General features: G+C 47.0%; 1 protein-coding gene across 2 annotated transcripts; it reads right to left on the bottom strand.

The window, feature by feature from the left end:
- Positions 1-267: 267 nt before the first annotated feature.
- LOC142251704 (uncharacterized) lies at positions 268-17,825 on the bottom strand. Of its 2 annotated transcripts, XM_075324748.1 has the most exons (3): positions 17,110-17,825; positions 8,985-9,041; positions 7,802-8,907 (listed from the first exon to the last, which is right to left on the bottom strand). In XM_075324748.1, the coding sequence occupies exons 1-3, from the start codon at positions 17,756-17,758 to the stop codon at positions 8,315-8,317; spliced, it is 1,299 nt and encodes a 432-aa protein (XP_075180863.1). In that variant the 5' UTR covers positions 17,759-17,825; the 3' UTR covers positions 7,802-8,314. The 2 variants fall into 2 exon arrangements, with proteins under 2 accessions (XP_075180864.1, XP_075180863.1); XM_075324749.1 differs by lacking the exons at positions 7,802-8,907; positions 8,985-9,041 and adding an exon at positions 268-1,094.
- Between the last annotated feature and the right edge of the window lie 498 nt (positions 17,826-18,323).

Raw genomic sequence — 18,323 nt, 5'->3', positions numbered from 1 at the left:
CCTGAGTTGCCAGACCTGGATCGTTACCCGGAGTCAGAGCTTGGGTCCGACCATCATTACCCAAGACATATCCAATTCGCTTTTTTTGTACAATGAGATTTTGCCAGGGCTAAACAAAGGGAGCTCTCTTTCCATTTCTTTTTATAAAAGACAGTAATATTGCCTTAACAGTCGAATGCCGAAATAAAAACTTCATATATTACCAAATAATATGACCATACAGTGCTCACGTAATGAAAGAGTGCACAAAAGGGCCATATAGTACCAATATTTGAATATTTTTATTTAACAGAACTCTTTAAACCAGAAAAAGTAGTCAGGTCAAAATAAACACGGAATTTGGAAATGAAGAACCGTAAAATTTTGTTGGCCATCAGCCATGAGGACTTTGGCTCGTCAGGGACAAACAAACCTTTGCTTGGATCCAAGGTTTATTAGCTGGACATCGAACACGAATGGTTGGCGAGACTGTCAACTTTAATATTAAAGATCCATGTCATACGTCTATGAATGCCAAAGTTTAAGCGCTTTGTCGATCCCTTCCTTAATGTCGGTGCACCAGACCTCATTGCCTTCTGAACTGAGGCAAACACCATTTTTCTCAAACAAGTGGGCTTCTTCACCTTCCAGACCTCTATGGTGAACCACCACTGCCCTCTGATGTTCTAGATATCTTGAGAGTGTTAGGTTCACCATAAAGCAGTTACTGTGAACTAAGTTTCGGTCCATTCCCTGTGGGCATCTGCGTCTGCACACAATCTGTGACCATACAATAACTACAGCTGGAAAGAGACGCATAAACCTTGACAGATCGAACTGTATGTTTCTAATCAGATTCGATATCGGCTCATCATAATAAATATCATCACCCCCGGCGTGTATAACCAAAATATCAGGTAATTTTTCTGAACATGAGTAACGAGTAAGGGTAGGTGTAACACAATCCCAAGTTAGACTGTCGTGTCCTAGCCATCGAATAATGGCCTTTGAAAGTGGAAAACCCAACTGGCGTCCATCTGGAATGAGTGATACTTTTGCCAACGCCTTAGCAACAAAGGAATTTCCAACAATCCACACCATGCGAGGTCGGTGATCTGTGAAAGCAAAATTAGACAAAAAAAGAAGTAAAAATTTGCACACACATAGATCTGTAACTGACGACCTAGCCTACCGCTTCATAGTCCTTTATCACTCCTAGTCACAAGAGACAGCTTTGTACCCACATCAATCTTAAAGCTGAAAACTATGACGGGTAGTGATAAACTCATTGGTAACTAAATTCTGGTAAAATTACAAATTTCAGGATTCGATAAGCACAAATCCAAAAAAATGATGGCCAACCAGGATTGTTTTGAGGGCTTGGAAGGGATCAAAATAGAAAGGAAACCTGTCCTAGGCTGTCACCTGACTCCTTTAGCCAACTCCATGGATCCTAGATACACCATGGTGGTCTTAAGTCCTTCCAGAGCTAAGGACTATGAGGTGAGGTGAGATTTGCCATCAATATGAACAACTTGAGTTGCCCTCATTCTCTATTTAACTGCATTGGGTCTACTGCCGGAAGAACCAATGACCTTCACAGAGAACCGGTCAGTTGCAGAAGTGGCCTTTCATAAGGGTCTAGGACAGGCAAATATAATGTGCGTTTGCTTTTTTATTCTGTCCCTCCCCTACGTATAATTTTCTTCTTGAGGTCTGGAATGACCATAGAGCATAATAAACTTATTTTCTGAGCAATCTATTCACATTTCGATTTATGCGGGCTTTACACGAGACGATCTATCGTGCGATGCATCGTCGGGGTCACAGTTTTCGTGACGCACGTCCGGCATCGTTCATGACATCGTCTCGTGTGACACCTCCGAGTGACACAGTATCGCTCACAAATCGTGAGTCGTGTACTTGTCGCTCAGTTTTAAAAAATTGTTTAAATTAAAATGGCGCCGGTTGTTCATCGTACCCGGGGTAGTACACATTTCTCCATGTGACACCCCGGGAACGATGAACACAGCTTACCTGCGTCCCGCGGCTCCCGGAAGGAAGGAGGTGGGCGGGATGTTTACGTTTATGATAACAACGACTGATTAATGCAAAGTACAAGCCCCATGTTGTTAGACCAAAACATCACCAATTTATTTTTCATCAGTTCACTCTAGACCTCTATCGCCACAAATCTCCGCATCAGCATGTGAGTCAAATGGCCCCAAAGCTCTTAAAACCTGAAGGATCAGTAAAGAGTTTAAGGTCAGGACTACTGAAATCTCCCCACAGGACAAGAGGTCTGCCCATTTTATGCCTTCAATAAGGATTCCCAAGCACAAAGGTCATTTTTAATGCTTAAGTCATACGGATGAGAGGTTGGACAACTCGTATGGTAGCCAGAGACAAATGTCTTTGGAAAGCCCATGAGAATTATATGGCATGCAAAAAGAAGTAAACGCTTGCATTGTAGAGTGACTGCAAAAATAAGTCCGTGGCCTTGTGGTGCCTGGATTATATTTCTGTAGGAAGGTGAAAGACCATAGCCTAAAGTTGAGAGCTCTTGAACCACCCTAGGGTTTCTTCAGCAGATAGCAAGAAGCCAAACTAACTGGCCGGAAACTGAAAGGAAGATGAAACAGCGAGACCTACAAAGAGTCATCTAATATATAGATGTTCACCAAACGTTCACCCAATGCCCCCATTGTCTCTCGACTCCCCCATAAACTCAAGTTATCGGCTCAGCAGAATGTTCACGTGTTTTCCATGGGGTGAAAGGAGAAAGCCTCTGCCACCACACTCCTCCAGGAGCTGCTTATCTTCCCTGAAAACATCGCGATTGGCTGTCGAAATCTCCGGTTTGAGACAACTTTCTTCTAATAAGTATAGGAACCCTAAATAATGTGGGAGTGAAGAATCACATCCCATTTGGAAAGGGAATGAAAGCTTAATAAAAACAAGAAATTAGGCACCAGATGGACAAATATTTGTCGTAAAAGCAAAAATCGTCCAGCTGACTACCAAGGAGGTGGAGATAGTCCTCACGTAGTGGTAACAAACCAGACAGGAGACCGACCACATATCAGACATGGCCCTGAGTGTCCCATGCTTACTACTTAAAAAGGGGTTGTAGAGTGAAGAATATCACCTATCCACAATGCAAGCGATATCTGTAGATCAGTGGTGGAATAACCGCCGAGGCAGGGATATCTGTAGATCAGTGGTGGAATAACCGCCGAGGCAGGGATATCTGTAGATCAGTGGTGGAATAACCGCCGAGGCAGGGATATCTGTAGATCAGTGGTGGAATAATCGCCGAGGCAGGGATATCTGTAGATCAGTGGTGGAATAACCGCCGAGGCAGGGATATCTGTAGATCAGTGGTGGAATAATCGCCGAGGCAGGGATATCTGTAGATCAGTGGTGGAATAATCGCCGAGGCAGGGATATCTGTAGATCAGTGGTGGAATAATCGCCGAGGCAGGGATATCTGTAGATCAGTGGGGGAATAACTGCCAAAGCCCCTGTAAGGGATATCTGTAGATCAGTGGTGGAATAACCGCCGAGGCCCACATCGATAAGATCAGCAGACTGGAGAACTTTGATCTCTATTAGAACGGGGTGGCAGTGTGCCGGCCCGACCACTGCTGGAAAAAGCCAAATGCAGCGCTCAGCAGACCCAAAGGGAATGAATGGAGCGGCGGTTGAACATGGGCACCGCCACTCTATTCTAACGGGGATAAAAGTGCCCCGTTCTGCAAATTGGTGAAAATCCCAGAAGACGGACCTCCACCGATCTGATTATCACCAGATGGATAGATGGAAGCTTGGCTTTACTGGAGAACCCCTTTATATCACCTGGCAAATGAGACATAGGAAAGAGCAGCTATTTCCTTATTTCTTTCACCATAAACTAATTAAGGATGAGCGCCATCTCCCAAAATTCAACTTCAGCATCACATTTATTTCTGTGCATCATGATGCTCTGATGTCTCTCCAGACCCCAAAACATGTGGCTAGGCCTGGCTGCAACGTCACGATAACACAGAAGCCATTCATCCACTCACCAAATGAGACTGACACTGGACACGAGTATTGTTTGGTAAAATTGGCCGTGCTGATTTTATTAAGAGTATCCTGAATCATATAACAAGTAATTAAACATTTTATTTTAAATTTCCAAACATAAATAATTCCATAAACAATAAACAGAATCCACCCAGACGACTGAGCGATTTTCCCCCTCGAATAAACCAGCACGTCGAAAACAAAATAAAATAACAAAAGAACGGTAACAACCAACCATAAGGGAGGGAGGGAGGGAAAATTCCTCTTCTTCATCCGCCGTCACTGACCCAGCTGATGAAGACCAGGGTATTTATAGCAAAAACACCAACCCCAGCTGTCAAAATTGGCGCGCAGCAAACTGATTGGCCCACAACCAGCTGCTCGCGTTACTAGGCAGAAAAAGCTTATGTCAGAGAAATTTAACCCATTATAACATTCTAATCACGCAAATTAGGCTTTGTGACATCATGTAATCGCTAAACTAAGTGCTACCGGAATTAATCATGATAACACAAAAGCCATTCATCCACTTACCAATAAGGCTGCTTTCACACTACTTTTTTTTAACATGCGTCCTGATCCTTACTAAATAGCATGCAAACGCATATGAACGGTGGCACGCTGATAGACAGGATCCTGTTTGGTGTACTGAGCATGCCCAGAAACCACAGAGCGCGAGTTTGTTTCTCTCTCTCTCCCGCTCTCTCTTTCTCTCTTCTCCCTCTTTCTCTCTCTCTTCTCCCTCTTTCTCTTCTCCCTCTCTCTCTTCTCCCTCTCTCTCTTCTCCCTCTCTCTCTTCTCCCTCTCCTCCCTCTTTCTCTCTTCTCCCTCTCCTCTCTCATTCTCTCTCTCTTCTCCCTCTCTCTTTCTCTCTCTTCTCCCTCTCTCTTTCTCTCTCTCTTCTCCCTCTCTCTTTCTCTCTCTCTTCTCCCTCTCTCTTTCTCTCTCTCTTCTCCCTCTTTCTCTCTTCTCCCTCTCCTCCCTCTTTCTCTCTCTTTCTCTCTCTCTCTCTCTTCTCCCTCTCCTCCCTCTTTCTCTCTCTTTTTCGTTCTCTCTCCTCTCTCTTTCTCTCTCTATCCTCTCTTTCACTCTTTCGTTCTCTCTCTCTCTGCTTGTCTCTCTCTCCTCTTTCATTCTCTCTCTCCTCTTTCATTCTCTCTTTTGTTCTCTCTCTCTTTTTCTCTCTCTCCGTCTTTCTCTCTCTCTTTCCTCTTTTTTTCCCCAGCGGCATCTGAATTTCCAGTCTGTCACGTTCAGTTCCCCTCACTCCAGATCACATGACTCCAATGCCCACCCATAAACTTCAAGTGGCAGCATCCTGTAAAATAACACTTGCGTTTGCATGCGTTTTTCTTTGCAGCAAAAAAATGTTCATAACGCATGTTAAAAAAAATGTAGTGTGAAACCAGCCACACGAGTATTGTTTGGTAAAATTGGCCGTGCTGATTTTATTAAGAGTATCCTGAATCATATAACAAGTAATTAAACATTTTATTTCAAATTTGCAAACATAAATAATTCCATAAACAATAAACAGAATCCACCCAGACGACTGAGCGATTTTCCCCCTCGAATAAACCAGCACGTCGAAAACAAAATAAAATAACAAAAGAACGGTAACAACCAACCATAAGGGAGGGAGGGAAAATTCCTCTTCTTCATCCGCCGTCACTGACCCAGCTGATGAAGACCAGGGTATTTATAGCAAAAACACCAACCCCAGCTGTCAAAAATGGCGCGCAGCAAACTGATTGGACCACAACCAGCTGCTCGCGTTACTAGGCAGAAAAAGCTTACGTCAGAGAAATTTAACCCATTATAACATTCTAATCATGCAAATTAGGCTTTGTGACATCATGTAATCCCTAAGCTAAGTGCTACCGGGATTAATCATAGCACAAAAGCCATTCACCCACTTACCAATAAAGGCCATGTCTCACTAAGCGACATCGCTGCTGAGTCACGGTTTTTGTGATGTAGCAGCGATCTTGCTAGTGATGTCGCTGTGTGTGACATCCAGCAACAACCTGGCCCCTGCTGTGAGGTCGCCGGTCGTTGCTGAATGTCCTGGACCATTTTTTGGTCGTTGCTGGAGGGAGGTGTTAACCTCCAGCTGACATCACATCTCCCCGGGCCTCCCATAACAGCAGCGGTGGTGCTACATCTCACCATACACCGTGGGTGGCGTCACAGACATTCTACAACCAATCCCGTATAAATACGTCCCTATTTTGTTCGGAGTGTCTGCGCGACCCCCGGGTCCGGAGAACCCCTCGAGCCGTACCGTAGATCCGGATCCGAGCAGCGGCGACTGCTGGCACATTTGCTTGGTTACCCGATATTTACCTTGGTTACCAGCGTCCGCAGCTTCTAGAAGCCGGCTCCCTGCACATGTAGCCAAGGTACACATTGGGTAACTATAAGCAAAGCGCTTTGCTTAGTAACCCAATGTGTACCATGGTTACGAAGCACAGCGTCGTTGCACGGGTCGCTGATCTCTGTGGAGATCTGTCTGATTGACAGCTCACAAGCGACCATGTAGTGACGCTCCAGCAATCCCTGCCAGGTCAGATCGCTGGTGGGATCGCTGGAGCGTCGCTAAGTGTGATGGTACCTTAAGGGGCACTTTGCAAACTACGACATCGTATGCCGATGTAGCGATGCCGAGCGCGATAGTCCCCGCCCCGTCGCACATGCGATATCTTGTGATAGCTGCTGTAGCGAACATTATCGCTACGGCAGCTTCACATGCACTTACCTGCCCTGAGACATCGCTCTGGCCGGCAACCCGCCTCCTTCCTAAGGGGGCGGGTCGTGCGGCGTCACACAGCAGTTGGCCAATAGAAGCGGAGGGGCGGAGATGAGCGGGACGTAAACATCCCGCCCACCTCCTTCCTTCCGCATAGCCGGCGTGAGCCGCGGTGGCACAGGTAGGAGATGTTCCTCGCTCCTGCGGCTTCATACACAGTGATGTGTGCTGCCGCAGGAACGAGGAACAACATCGTACCGTCGCTGCAGCGAAATAATGAAAATGCCCGACACTACACCGATGATACGATTATGACGCTTTTGCGCTCATTAATCGTATTAAAAACGATTTACACACTACGATATCGCCTGATATGCGTCACTTTCGATTTGACCCAACCGACATCGCACCTGCGATATCGTAGTGTGCAAAGTACCCCTAAGCCTGACACTGGACACAAGTATTGTTTGGTAAAATTGGCTGTGCTGATTTTATTAAGGGGTACTTTGCACGTTGCAACATCGCTACTGCGATATCGTTGGGGTCAAATCAAAAGTGCCGCACATCCGGCGCCGGTAACGGCGTCGCAACGTGTAAAGCCTAGATGCACTGATAAACAATCGCAAAAGCGTCGTAAATCGGTGATCTGTGTAGTGTCGGTCATTTTCAGAATTATGCTGCAGAGACAGGTACGATGTTGTTCCTCGTTCCTGCGGCAGCGCACATCGCTGTGTATGAAGCCGCAGGAACGAGGAACATCCCCTTACCTCCCTCCACTGGCTATGTGGAAGGAAGGAGGTGGGCGGGATGTTTACGTCCTGCTCATCTCCGCCCCTCCACTTCTATTGGCCGGCCAAGTAGTGACGTTGCTGTGACGCCGAATGCATCTCCCCCTTGAAGGAGGGATTGTTCGGCGGTCACAGCGACGTCGCCAACCGGGTAAGTGCGTGTGAAGCTGCCGTAGCGATAATGTTCGCTACGGCAGCTATCACCAGATATCGCATGTGCGACGGGGGCGGGTGCTATTGTGCCCGGCATTGCTAGCATCAGCTAGCGATGTCGCAGCGTGCAAAGTACCCCTAAGGCTATGTGCCCACGGGACTCTGTATCTGCGGATTTTTCTGCATCAAAATCCGCAGCTTTCCCCCGGAATCCGCAACTTTTCATAGGTGCTGATTTTGTGCGGATTTGATGCGGATTTTGCGATTTTTTTTTTTTTTTTAATTGAATAAGCAAAATTTGCACGAAAATCCGCAACAAAACTTGACATGCTGCAGATTTTTCCCAAATGCCATAGAAATGGCTGGGGAGTAGCTGTGCTGCAGATTTCTGGAAAATCCGCGGCTTTTCTGCGAGAAATCCGCGCGTTTTCTGCAGCGTGGGCACATAGCCTATGAGTATCCTGAATCATATAACAAATAATTAAACATTTTATTTAATATTTCCAAACATAAATAATTCCATAAACAATAAACAGAATCCACCCAGACGACTGAGCGATTTTCCCCCACAAGGACACTAATCGCTATTAGTCTCCCCCAAACCACAGCACAGCCATTTCTCCACAATACTCTGTAAACCCAAATTAAAAATATCAACACCTATATCCGAAAGGTGTACTCCATCACTTCTATACAGTCCAAACAAAAACCCCTCCAAATCAGTATGTCGAAATGAAAAATCACCCGTAGCCCTACAGAATTTCTCCATGGTACGATTCACCCTTTTCCTAATTTTTTCAAAAAACAAAAAACCATCCGAATTCCACAATAATCTAGGAATAATTTCTGAAAATACTAAACTTGTATTGGGAAAAAGTTTTTTAATAAAAGTAATATCCCGCTGCATCTGGGAAATGAACTCGAGCGTCTTTACCTTACCTATATCATTGCCACCTAAATGTATAATAATCAAATCCGGAAGCGGGGCAGAACACACTTTCCTCTTCAGCTCATCGACCAACTGAGCCCACTTCATTCCGCTGGAACCAAACCAATAAATGTTAACATGTTCAATGGAAAATGTTAGGTTCTCAGTATATGAACGAATTGCGGCCCTCTTCTGAGCCCAATATACGTACGAGTGCCCAACAATCCAAACAATCGTGGGTTCTGAAATTTAAACATTATTTCATTAGGTAACAAATTGGGACGAACATAAATTTTATAGCGACCAGAATTCCACCTACCCAACTTCATAACTTTCTGTCTTCCCAAACCCAGCGAAGCCGCAACAGTCGCCGCGCCTATACGGAAGGAATGAGAAGAAGTCTTATAATGTCCCAAACCCAAATGGAGCAAACACCGCTTTAACAAAGCACCAAACTGAAATTTAGTAGCTGGCAAGCCAGACAAATGGAGAAAAAGTGGACCTTGCAAAGGGGGGCGCAGAGAGAGCCAAAGTTGTGGGTACCGGACCGGACATACAGGAGAATCCCTCACACGAAATTATTTGATCCAATGACCCCTACCCTCTTGATCAGTCTTAGAAACAGAAATAAAAATTAAACAATGCGACTCAAACACCTTAACATCCTGCACCATTAAACCGACAAATTTTAACTTACTAGTAGACATCAGCCCCCAACTCTGAGAGCCGCAAAAAAGGCCGAAACATAAGGGGATCTGAATTAATTTGCTTCAAGGAAATCCGCGCAAATAAAGCCGGCGTCACACGGTACGATATATCGGGCGATAGGTCGTAAGTGACGCACATCCGGCATCGTGTGATATATCGTAGCGTGTGACAGCTACGAGCGACGGTGAACGAGCAAAAATACTCACCTTATTGTTGCTCGTTGACATGTCGTTCATTTTCATAAAGTCGTTCCTCCTTCTGCGCGCCGGTTGTTCGTCGTTCCCGAGGAAGCACACATCGCTCCGTGTGACACTCCAGGAACCATGAACTGCAGCTTACCTGCATCCCGCGGGCAATGTGGAAGGAAGGAGGTGGGCGGGATGTTATGTCCCGCTCATCTCCGCCCCTCCGCTTCTATTGGGCGGCCGCTGTGTGACGTCGAACGTCCCTCCACCTTTTAGGAAGAGGATGTTCGCCATCCACAGTGACGTCGCGCAGGAGGTAAGTACGTGTGATGGGGGTAAACGGCTTTGTGCGCCATGGGCAACAAATTGCCCGTGACGCACAAACAACGGGGGCGGGTGTGATCACTCATGCGATCGCACGACATATCGACGCGTGTGATGGGGCCTTTATGCCTTCCTCTTGTAAATCCGAGTTCCTTGACTCCAGCCGCTGCAAAAAAAGATAAACAAGAAGATTCGGAGCAATCACTCACTAAAAACACCTTCAACCAAATGTTACATTTAAAACACAGAAAAACCATCTGCCTCAAAACCTTAGACGACAAAGTGTTAATACAGAACACTACCCCTTTATTTGCTGATTGAAATGCAATGCGCCTGTTTGCTAAACACTTACCCCATAAAAACAGTACGACGAAAATACAGAAAAGCTCAACCGCTACACCCCTGGAATGCAAACCAAGCTGACACCATTTTGTTGGCCAAGATTCAGCACACCAACTCTCTTCATAGCAAACCAAAAGCCGCGAGACAAGATCAGCATGCACGCCAACCCGCAACTCGTCAGAAGAACAAAAAACTTCTTGAAAACAACTGATACCATTAAATTCAATCAAAAACTTCCGCCAAACAAGCAAATCAGACCTCATGTCCGCCGTTCCTCTAATATGGGAATTACCCGACGTCAGACCAATAGTGCTGTCGCACAACCTCCTACAAAATACACCACCCATAGGAATGACTCTTAATGCAAAGTTCAAAGATCCCAACAGGCACTGCATCTCCTGTAGGGTGACCTTTCCTTTATGCACCATGGAATCAATTAAACCCTGTAATTTGTGTAATTTAATTTCCGATAAACTACACTGCATAGCATCGGTATCGATAGAAATGCCCAAAAATTCAAATTTGTGACAAGGGTACACAGTCTTCTCACCCGCTATTGAAACTCCGAAATAGTTCATCAATAACAAACATCTTTCTAACCCCAAACACATATCAGAACTTCCTGAACCAACAAAAAATCATCAAGATAGCGCAAGAGTCCACCATTAGGCACAGACTCCGGCACTACCCATTCTAGAAAAGAAGAAAAACGTTCAAAATAAAAACAAGATAAAAGGAAAACCCACAGGCAGGCATCTATCAAAATAAAATTCATCATTAAAACAAAAACCTAAAGAATTAAAACCCACGGGATGAACCGGTAATAATCGAAATGCAGACTTTATGTCCGATTTGGCTAACGAAGCTCCTTGACCAAATTGCCTCATAAGATCAACTGCCATGTCAAATGCAGCGTAATGAACTGACGCCACATCTTTGTCAACTTCATCATTCAGAGATTGACCTTTAGGGTAACACAAGTGATGAATCACCCTAAAGGATCCAGCCTCTTTTTTAGGCACAATACCTAATGGAGAAATTCGAAAATTTGTAAACGGGGGATTAGAAGACGGAGCCGCCAACCTACCCATCCGAACCTCTTCCATAATATGTTCCAAAAGAAGATCTTCATGAAACCTCACAGAAAAAAGGTTAGGCACATGAAGACAACCTATCCCTTTAAAATTCGGCACAGTAAAACCGAACTCAAAGCCATTAAGTACTATGCTGGCCTTCTCCCTGTTGGGGTAACGCTTTAACCATGGGACCATTCTTTCCCATTTCACCGGGGTCCGAGCCTTTAAGAAAAAACTCCCGGGAATTGTTGCCGGACTGGTGACCAACCTGTGAACCCCCACATCCAGAACACTCATGCCTAAATCTGCAATTGACCATCCATTTGCCTGCCGATTCATTAAAGGCAAAACAAAAGCCTTTCTTAACTTGCAATGGAGCATTTTGTCTGGCCAATCCAGATCTTTGGGGTAACATAAGGTTCAGTCATAGCCCAACATCCTTGTTACCCCATCTCATATTACAATGCACGGCCATCTTCTGATGAAATGATTCGTCATAAGACAGCCAAGCTACCCCCCAAAGTTGTGGTAGGCTTCCAGTACTGAATCACCAGAATCACCAGAATAGCCAGACCTGAGCAGGACAGATAAAGGCGTACTGAGTGTATTTTTTACTTTACCCTCTTGTCAGCTAGCATTCTGCTGGATTCACCGAAGCAAATTGTGAAAAAAATTGAGGCAAATTCAATTTACCTAGTTGATATTATTTTCCTTAAAGTGATGGATAAGACGCAACCTGCCCATCTTCTCATGGATATACCCCAAGGGGGAGAAGCGCCATTCAAGAAAAAAAGCAGAGTATCAAATCGACCAGTCCTAAGAACAGAGAGAATCAAGGACTAGCATTCTGAAGATCCAAAGACAAAAACTTGTCCTAAAGGCCGCTTTACACGCTACGACATCGCTCAAGTGATCTCGTTGGGGTCACGGATTTTGTGACGCACATCCGGCCGCTTTAGCGATGCCGTTGCGTGTGACAACTATGAGCGATTTTGCATCGTCGCAAAAACGTGCAAAATCACTCATCGGTGACATGGGGGTCCATTCTCAAATATCATTACTGCAGCAGTAACGAAGTTATTCCTCGTCGCTCCGTGTGACACCACAGGAACGAGGAACCTCTCCTTACCTGCGTCCCGGCCACAATGCGGAAGGAAGGAGGTGAGCGGGATGTTACGTCCCGCTCATCTCCACCCCTCCGCTTCTATTGGGCGGCGGTTCAGTGACGCTGCTGTGACACTGAACGAACCCCCTTAGAAAGGAGGCGGTTCGCAGGTCACAGCGACGTCGCAGGGAAGGCAAGTACGTGTGATGGGTCTGGGTGATGTTGTGCGACACGGGCAGCGATTGGCCCGTGTCGCACAACCGATGGGGGCGGGTACCCACGCTGGCGATATCGGTACCGATATCGCAGTGTGTAAAGCGGCCTTAAGCCTGGTGGATACCTCTTTCTTGCTTTCTTGAGATACAAGTCAGCATCTCTAAGACATGCACACATATATAATAGATAGAAATAACAGAATAGCTTGATACAAGAATACCTAGCTTGGCCAGTTGTTTTTTAATTTTTTTTTGTGAAAAAAATGACGTGGGGAGCCCCCCATTTTTCATATTCAGCACAGGAACAGCAGCAGCTGCAGGCTGCAACCCTCAGCTGTCTGCTGTACCTTGGCTGGTTAAGAAAACTTGAGGAGATCCCACGCTTTTTTTTTTAAAATTAATTGATTAAAAAAAAAAATAATTGGGGGGATCCCCCATTTTTTTTTTTTTGTAAAACCAGCAAAGGTACAGCAGACAACGGGGGCTGATATTATTAGGGTGCGAAGGGCCATCGTTATTTGGCCCTTTCCAGCCTAACAATAGCAGCCCACAGCCACCCCAGAAGTGGCGCATCCATAAGATGTTTGGGGGTTAATAAAGTGGTGAAACAGGGTGCTCTTTATTTTATTTCAAATAAAGGATTTTTTGGCTGTTTGTGACTATTGACTTTCACTTACAGATTAGTAATGTGGGGTGTCTCAGACACCTGACATCACAAACCTAGAGCTTAGTAGCAGCTATGGGCTGCCATTAACCCCTTATTACCAAAGCACCAGGGTAATCGGGAAGAGTTGGATAAAATCCCAGGACTGTCGTATTTAATGGATGCAACAATTCCGGGAAGCTGCAGGCTCATATTTTTTGGCTGGGGGCTCCGAATAATGTGGGTCTCCCCAGCCTGAGAATACCAGCCCTCAGCTGTGCGGCTTTATCTTGGCTGGTATCATAATTGGGGGGACCGCATGTCGTTTTTTTAAAATTATGTATTTTCCTGTACGACATAGACCCACCCACCGGCGGCTGTGATTGGTTGTAGTCAGACAGCTGTCACTCTACATGGGGGCGCGTCTGATGGCAACCAATCACAGACAGGGCAAGCAGTGAATATGTATGAGCCTATTGAGTGGGTGCAGTGAATATGTAATGAGGCTAATGAGCGGGTTGGGAAGAAGGATGAGAGGCTGCGGGAGCATTGAGACAGTCGCGCCGGTGATCGGTGAGTATGAAGCGGAGACAGAGAGATTTTCACTCCTGCAATGTTTTTTTTTATCCTGGAACAAAGTGGGTGACCAGCATTTTGTGTGACAAGCACGCAGGTACATCGCATACAAAACGCAACCCATTTGTTACCATGCGTTTTGCCACCCATTTTTCATCCCCTCATTGAGTTTTATGGGTGATAAAACGTGACAAAAAAACGCAAAATGAATTGACACGATGCTTTTTTTTGTAAAAGATTTTGACAAATATTTGACAAATCAAACGCTGACAAATAAAACTGCAAGGTGCGGATGGAAATTCTATTTCTCATAGATTTTCCTGGGGAAGCTAAAGCATGCAGTTTGTCATTGACACAGTGCAGTTTAAAACACGACAAAAATGCAAAAAAACCCCTGCAACGTGCGCACATAGCCATAGGGAACTCGAAGGTCGCGTTAGGAGGCACACGATCATTCTGGACCATATGCAGAGCGTGAAGTGTGACGCCCTGGACTATTCGGTCGTAACAGGGTTCTGCACAATCTGCCCTCCCCGTGCAGGACTTAAACCCCCATGGTTCTGGGTCTCCATTCTGCAGTACTACCTCCACCAGCATTCACAAATCCTAGTTACACTTTGCACTTTGGGACCGAAGGCACGCCGGGGTACACGGACCCTAGGTCGGGGAGAAGCTTCAGGCGATCCGGCAATTAACCTGCGGAGGACAGGGCTTTTATGGACTTTTCCCACCAAGCTCAGAGATCGTGGGCACTTGCACAACGAGGGGGATAGGGATTTCCAAACAAGTGGCCCACTGAAATCCCAAGCGTGAGCTCCTGAGAGCAGGCTCCTTCACTTTGGCCTAAAAAACACTTCCGAATAAAAAACGTACGTGTCTCCCGTTCCGTATTTCGAGTCCGTGTTTTGTTTTTTATGGGCGTTTCTACGGTACGTGTGTGCGTGTGGAATGGCTGTGTATGCGTACATGTAATGTCCGTGTGAAATGTTCCGTGTGTGATGCTCAATGTCGTTGATACATGTCGTCTGACAGCAGACAGAGTCGCGCGATGAGAATGAACTCTGGTGAACTTCACCCGACTTCATCCTCATACCGCGGCTCTGTCTGTGTCGCGTACTGATTAGCAGTCACCCGTGAAGGACTCACCGGTGACCGCTAATCCCCTGAGTGACAGAAGTGAGCAGCGCGATTAGCGTGGCCGTCACGAGTCCTCCCCCCGAGACCACAACTCACCTGTGACTTCATCGCTGTCACTCGGGCAACTTGCTGTCACAGGTGGAGGATCCAGCGGTAGCTGCGAGTTACCTGAGTGACGTCATCGCTGATCGCGCTAATCACCTCAGTTGCTGCGTGGAGCTGGCAGGAGCGGCGGTGTTCTTCTGCAGCTCCCGTCACCTTCATGTAGCAGAGCTGGAAGCGACGCGGGACCTCCGTGGATTACGCCGGACATGGATGGGTTTTTGGGGCTTAATAAAGTGGTGAACGAGGGAATTAGTTAGTGTTTATTATTGAAAATAAAGGATTTTTACAGGTGTATGTGTTTATTTACTTTAACTTACAGATTACTCATTGAAGGTATCTCGGGGAGACGCCTGCCATGATTAATCTTGGACTTAGTGGCAGCTATGGGTTGTTGCCATTAACTCCTTATTACCCCGATTGCCAACGCACCAGGGCAATTCGGGATGAGCCGGGTACAGTTCCGGAACTGTTGCATGTAATGGATGCGGCAATTCTGGGCGGCTGCTGGCTGATATTTTATTTTTTTTTATAACGTGGAGCTCCCCATCCTGAGAATACCAGCCTTCAGCCATATGGCTTTACCCTGGCTGGTATCAAAATTGGGGGGGCCGCACGTCGGTTTTTTTAATTAATTAATTATTTATTTAACTGCACAGTATATACCCGCCCACTGGCGGCTGTGATTGGTTGCAGTGAGACAGCTGTCACTCAGCATGTGGGCGTGTCTAACTGCAACCAATCATAGGCACCTGTGGGCGGGGGAAGCATGGAATAAGTGATTAATGAGCGGCCGGCATTTTCAAATTAATTGAAGCCGCGTATCTTTGGCACAGCTGTTCTTCACCGCACTGATGATCGGGGATCGGTGAGTATGTGACAGGGGAAGATACAGACCGAGCGCCAAAGGGATGATGACTGAGAACAGCAGAAAATAAGGTAAGTAGACTGACATTTAACAAAAAAAACCCAAAAACCGACATCGCTCGTTTAAAAACACACACGGACGGTACGTGTAGCACACAGACATGCTACGTGTGCCGTCCGTGCAGGCACGGACCCATTGACTTTAGCGGGTCTGTGCCTGCGTGCTGACGGCTACAAACGGACATGTTGGCCTTGTGGAAAAACGCACACACGTACTAACCACACGGACACATGTTCCATATGGTTTTACGTGTGTGTGCCTTCTACCATATGGTAACATTTGTCAACGTGTCTCCGTGCCGCCGGTACGTGCAAAAACGAACCAAACACGTACCGGGGGCACGGATGTGTGTCGCAGGCCTTAGCCATAGTGGGAAGCGGGGCCCGGAAAGCGTCTGCTTCATTACTGAGTGAGTACCCGACTGACCCCTGCAGTGTGTCCCCCGCATCACCATCCAGAGTCCCGGGGCCTACACCTACCCGTGGAGGGTACCGTCATCTCGCTGCCGCACTCCATCACCCCGGGTACTCCCAATGGCAGCGGCGGTACTCCCAATTACTGTACACCACGGGTGGCGTCACAAACTATACCAATCCCTGTAAATACTTTCCTTTTCCATTTGAGTGTGGCCCCTAGCCCCCGGGTCCGGAGACCCTCGAGCCACGAGTAATCACCACCCCCGGATCCGAGCGGATCGGTCCGCTGCAGGAGCGGCACAGAAGTACAGCAGTCTGAATTGGCCATACCGGACGCCCCCCAGGATTCCAGGTGCACAAAGGAGATTGTCAATTACTAAGGCCCCTTTCACATTACGTTTTTCTCTACGACCACAGGTCCCGTCGGGGCATCCGTCCGGACCGCCCCTCCCCCACTCTGCAAAGCGTGCTCCGGACGCATGCGCCCGACAGGGCCATTCACTGTTATGGAGCGCACTGCGTTAGCGTGTGCTCTCTTTTGTGCCATTTTTTGCACATATACGTTTCTGCAGACGGACACACGAACGTAGAGGAGTACAGAGTGGGGGAGGGGCGGTCCAGACGGATGCCCCGACGGGACCTGTGGACGTAGAGAAAAACCCAATGTGAAAGGAGCCTAACCCTTACCTGTAACAGAAGAGCTGACCGGTGCCGGCGTTGGTTCAGGGGGTTCATCTTCCTCCTGTTGTATCTCTGAGCAGCGTTGGAGTAACCTTTCTATACGTAATTCAATAGACTCCACTTCGGTGTTGCTGGAATGGGACGTAGCGGAAACTTTCCTGTTGTTACTTTTGTCGCAGGATTCAGCCTTAACTGTGCGCCGGTTTAGTGACGAACTAAAGTCGCTACTGGACTTCTGGTTCTCCGCAGATACAGCACCAGCGACCTCAGAAGACGGTCTGTTGCCTGATCCATGCTGGGAAGCCGCCTTCACCGGAATTCGCAAGCCTTTATTGCCATACTTGTGTGAAGCATCTCGTGAATCAGAGCCTAAACTGAATGGGTTTTCTGCAGGACAAGGCCCCTCTGAAGCCGGGCGCGGCCCACCAGACACTTCTGGAGGGTCCTTGCTGCTGAGTTTGGGTCGATTTCTGGGCACCGGGGATGGACTCCTGCGCTCCAAAGCTCTTCCCCTCTTAGCACATGGAGGGGGATCTTGTGATTCTTGTCCTTCATCTGGAAGGATTTCTGCCACTTTCTCTCGCAGCCAGGCTTCTCCTCTCACCACTGCTATTGCACGAATCTTGCCAATCAATTCCTCCAGAGCTGCAGACATGGCCGACCCTCTGCAGCCCAGCAATGTGCACACACGTCCTCAGCACAGGCCACACTCCTCCTCATTCTCTCTGATCTCCCAGCATGCCCCAGGAAACCAGTAACACAATACACACTGGGAGGAGGGAATCAGCAATGCAGAAACCTGCAGAATAAGACTGAGGAGACTGATCGCAGCGGCCTATGTATGGCAAATGTCCCCGCGTGTCCCCCGTGCCCACCCCGGCCGCTGCCCCCAGGATTCTCTGCACTGGTGTGTAATGCAGCGGTGGACGTATCATTGGTGCAATCTGTGCAGCTGCGAAAAGCTCAGGGGCCATTTACTACCTACAAAGCAGGTGAAATTGTGCGTTTTTATGAACTTTTGGCTGAAAAAGGACTATATATTTAGTTGTTTTCAGTCTGTATCCGCCAGTGGTGACATTATATATAAAATTATGATTTGAAAAGTTTGAGCCAAAGCCTCGAGTCTATTCTCCGGCCATTGCTGTTAGTGACGGATGATGGCCGACTAAGGCCTCGAGTCTATTCTCCGGCCATTGCTGTTAGTGACGGATGATGGCCGG

This window comes from Anomaloglossus baeobatrachus, chromosome 9 (genome assembly GCF_048569485.1).
Source record: "Anomaloglossus baeobatrachus isolate aAnoBae1 chromosome 9, aAnoBae1.hap1, whole genome shotgun sequence".
In the NCBI taxonomy this organism is placed as follows: domain Eukaryota; kingdom Metazoa; phylum Chordata; class Amphibia; order Anura; family Aromobatidae; genus Anomaloglossus; species Anomaloglossus baeobatrachus.
The sequence above is the reverse complement of the archived record's forward strand: the minus strand, read 5'-3'. Positions and strand labels throughout refer to the sequence as shown.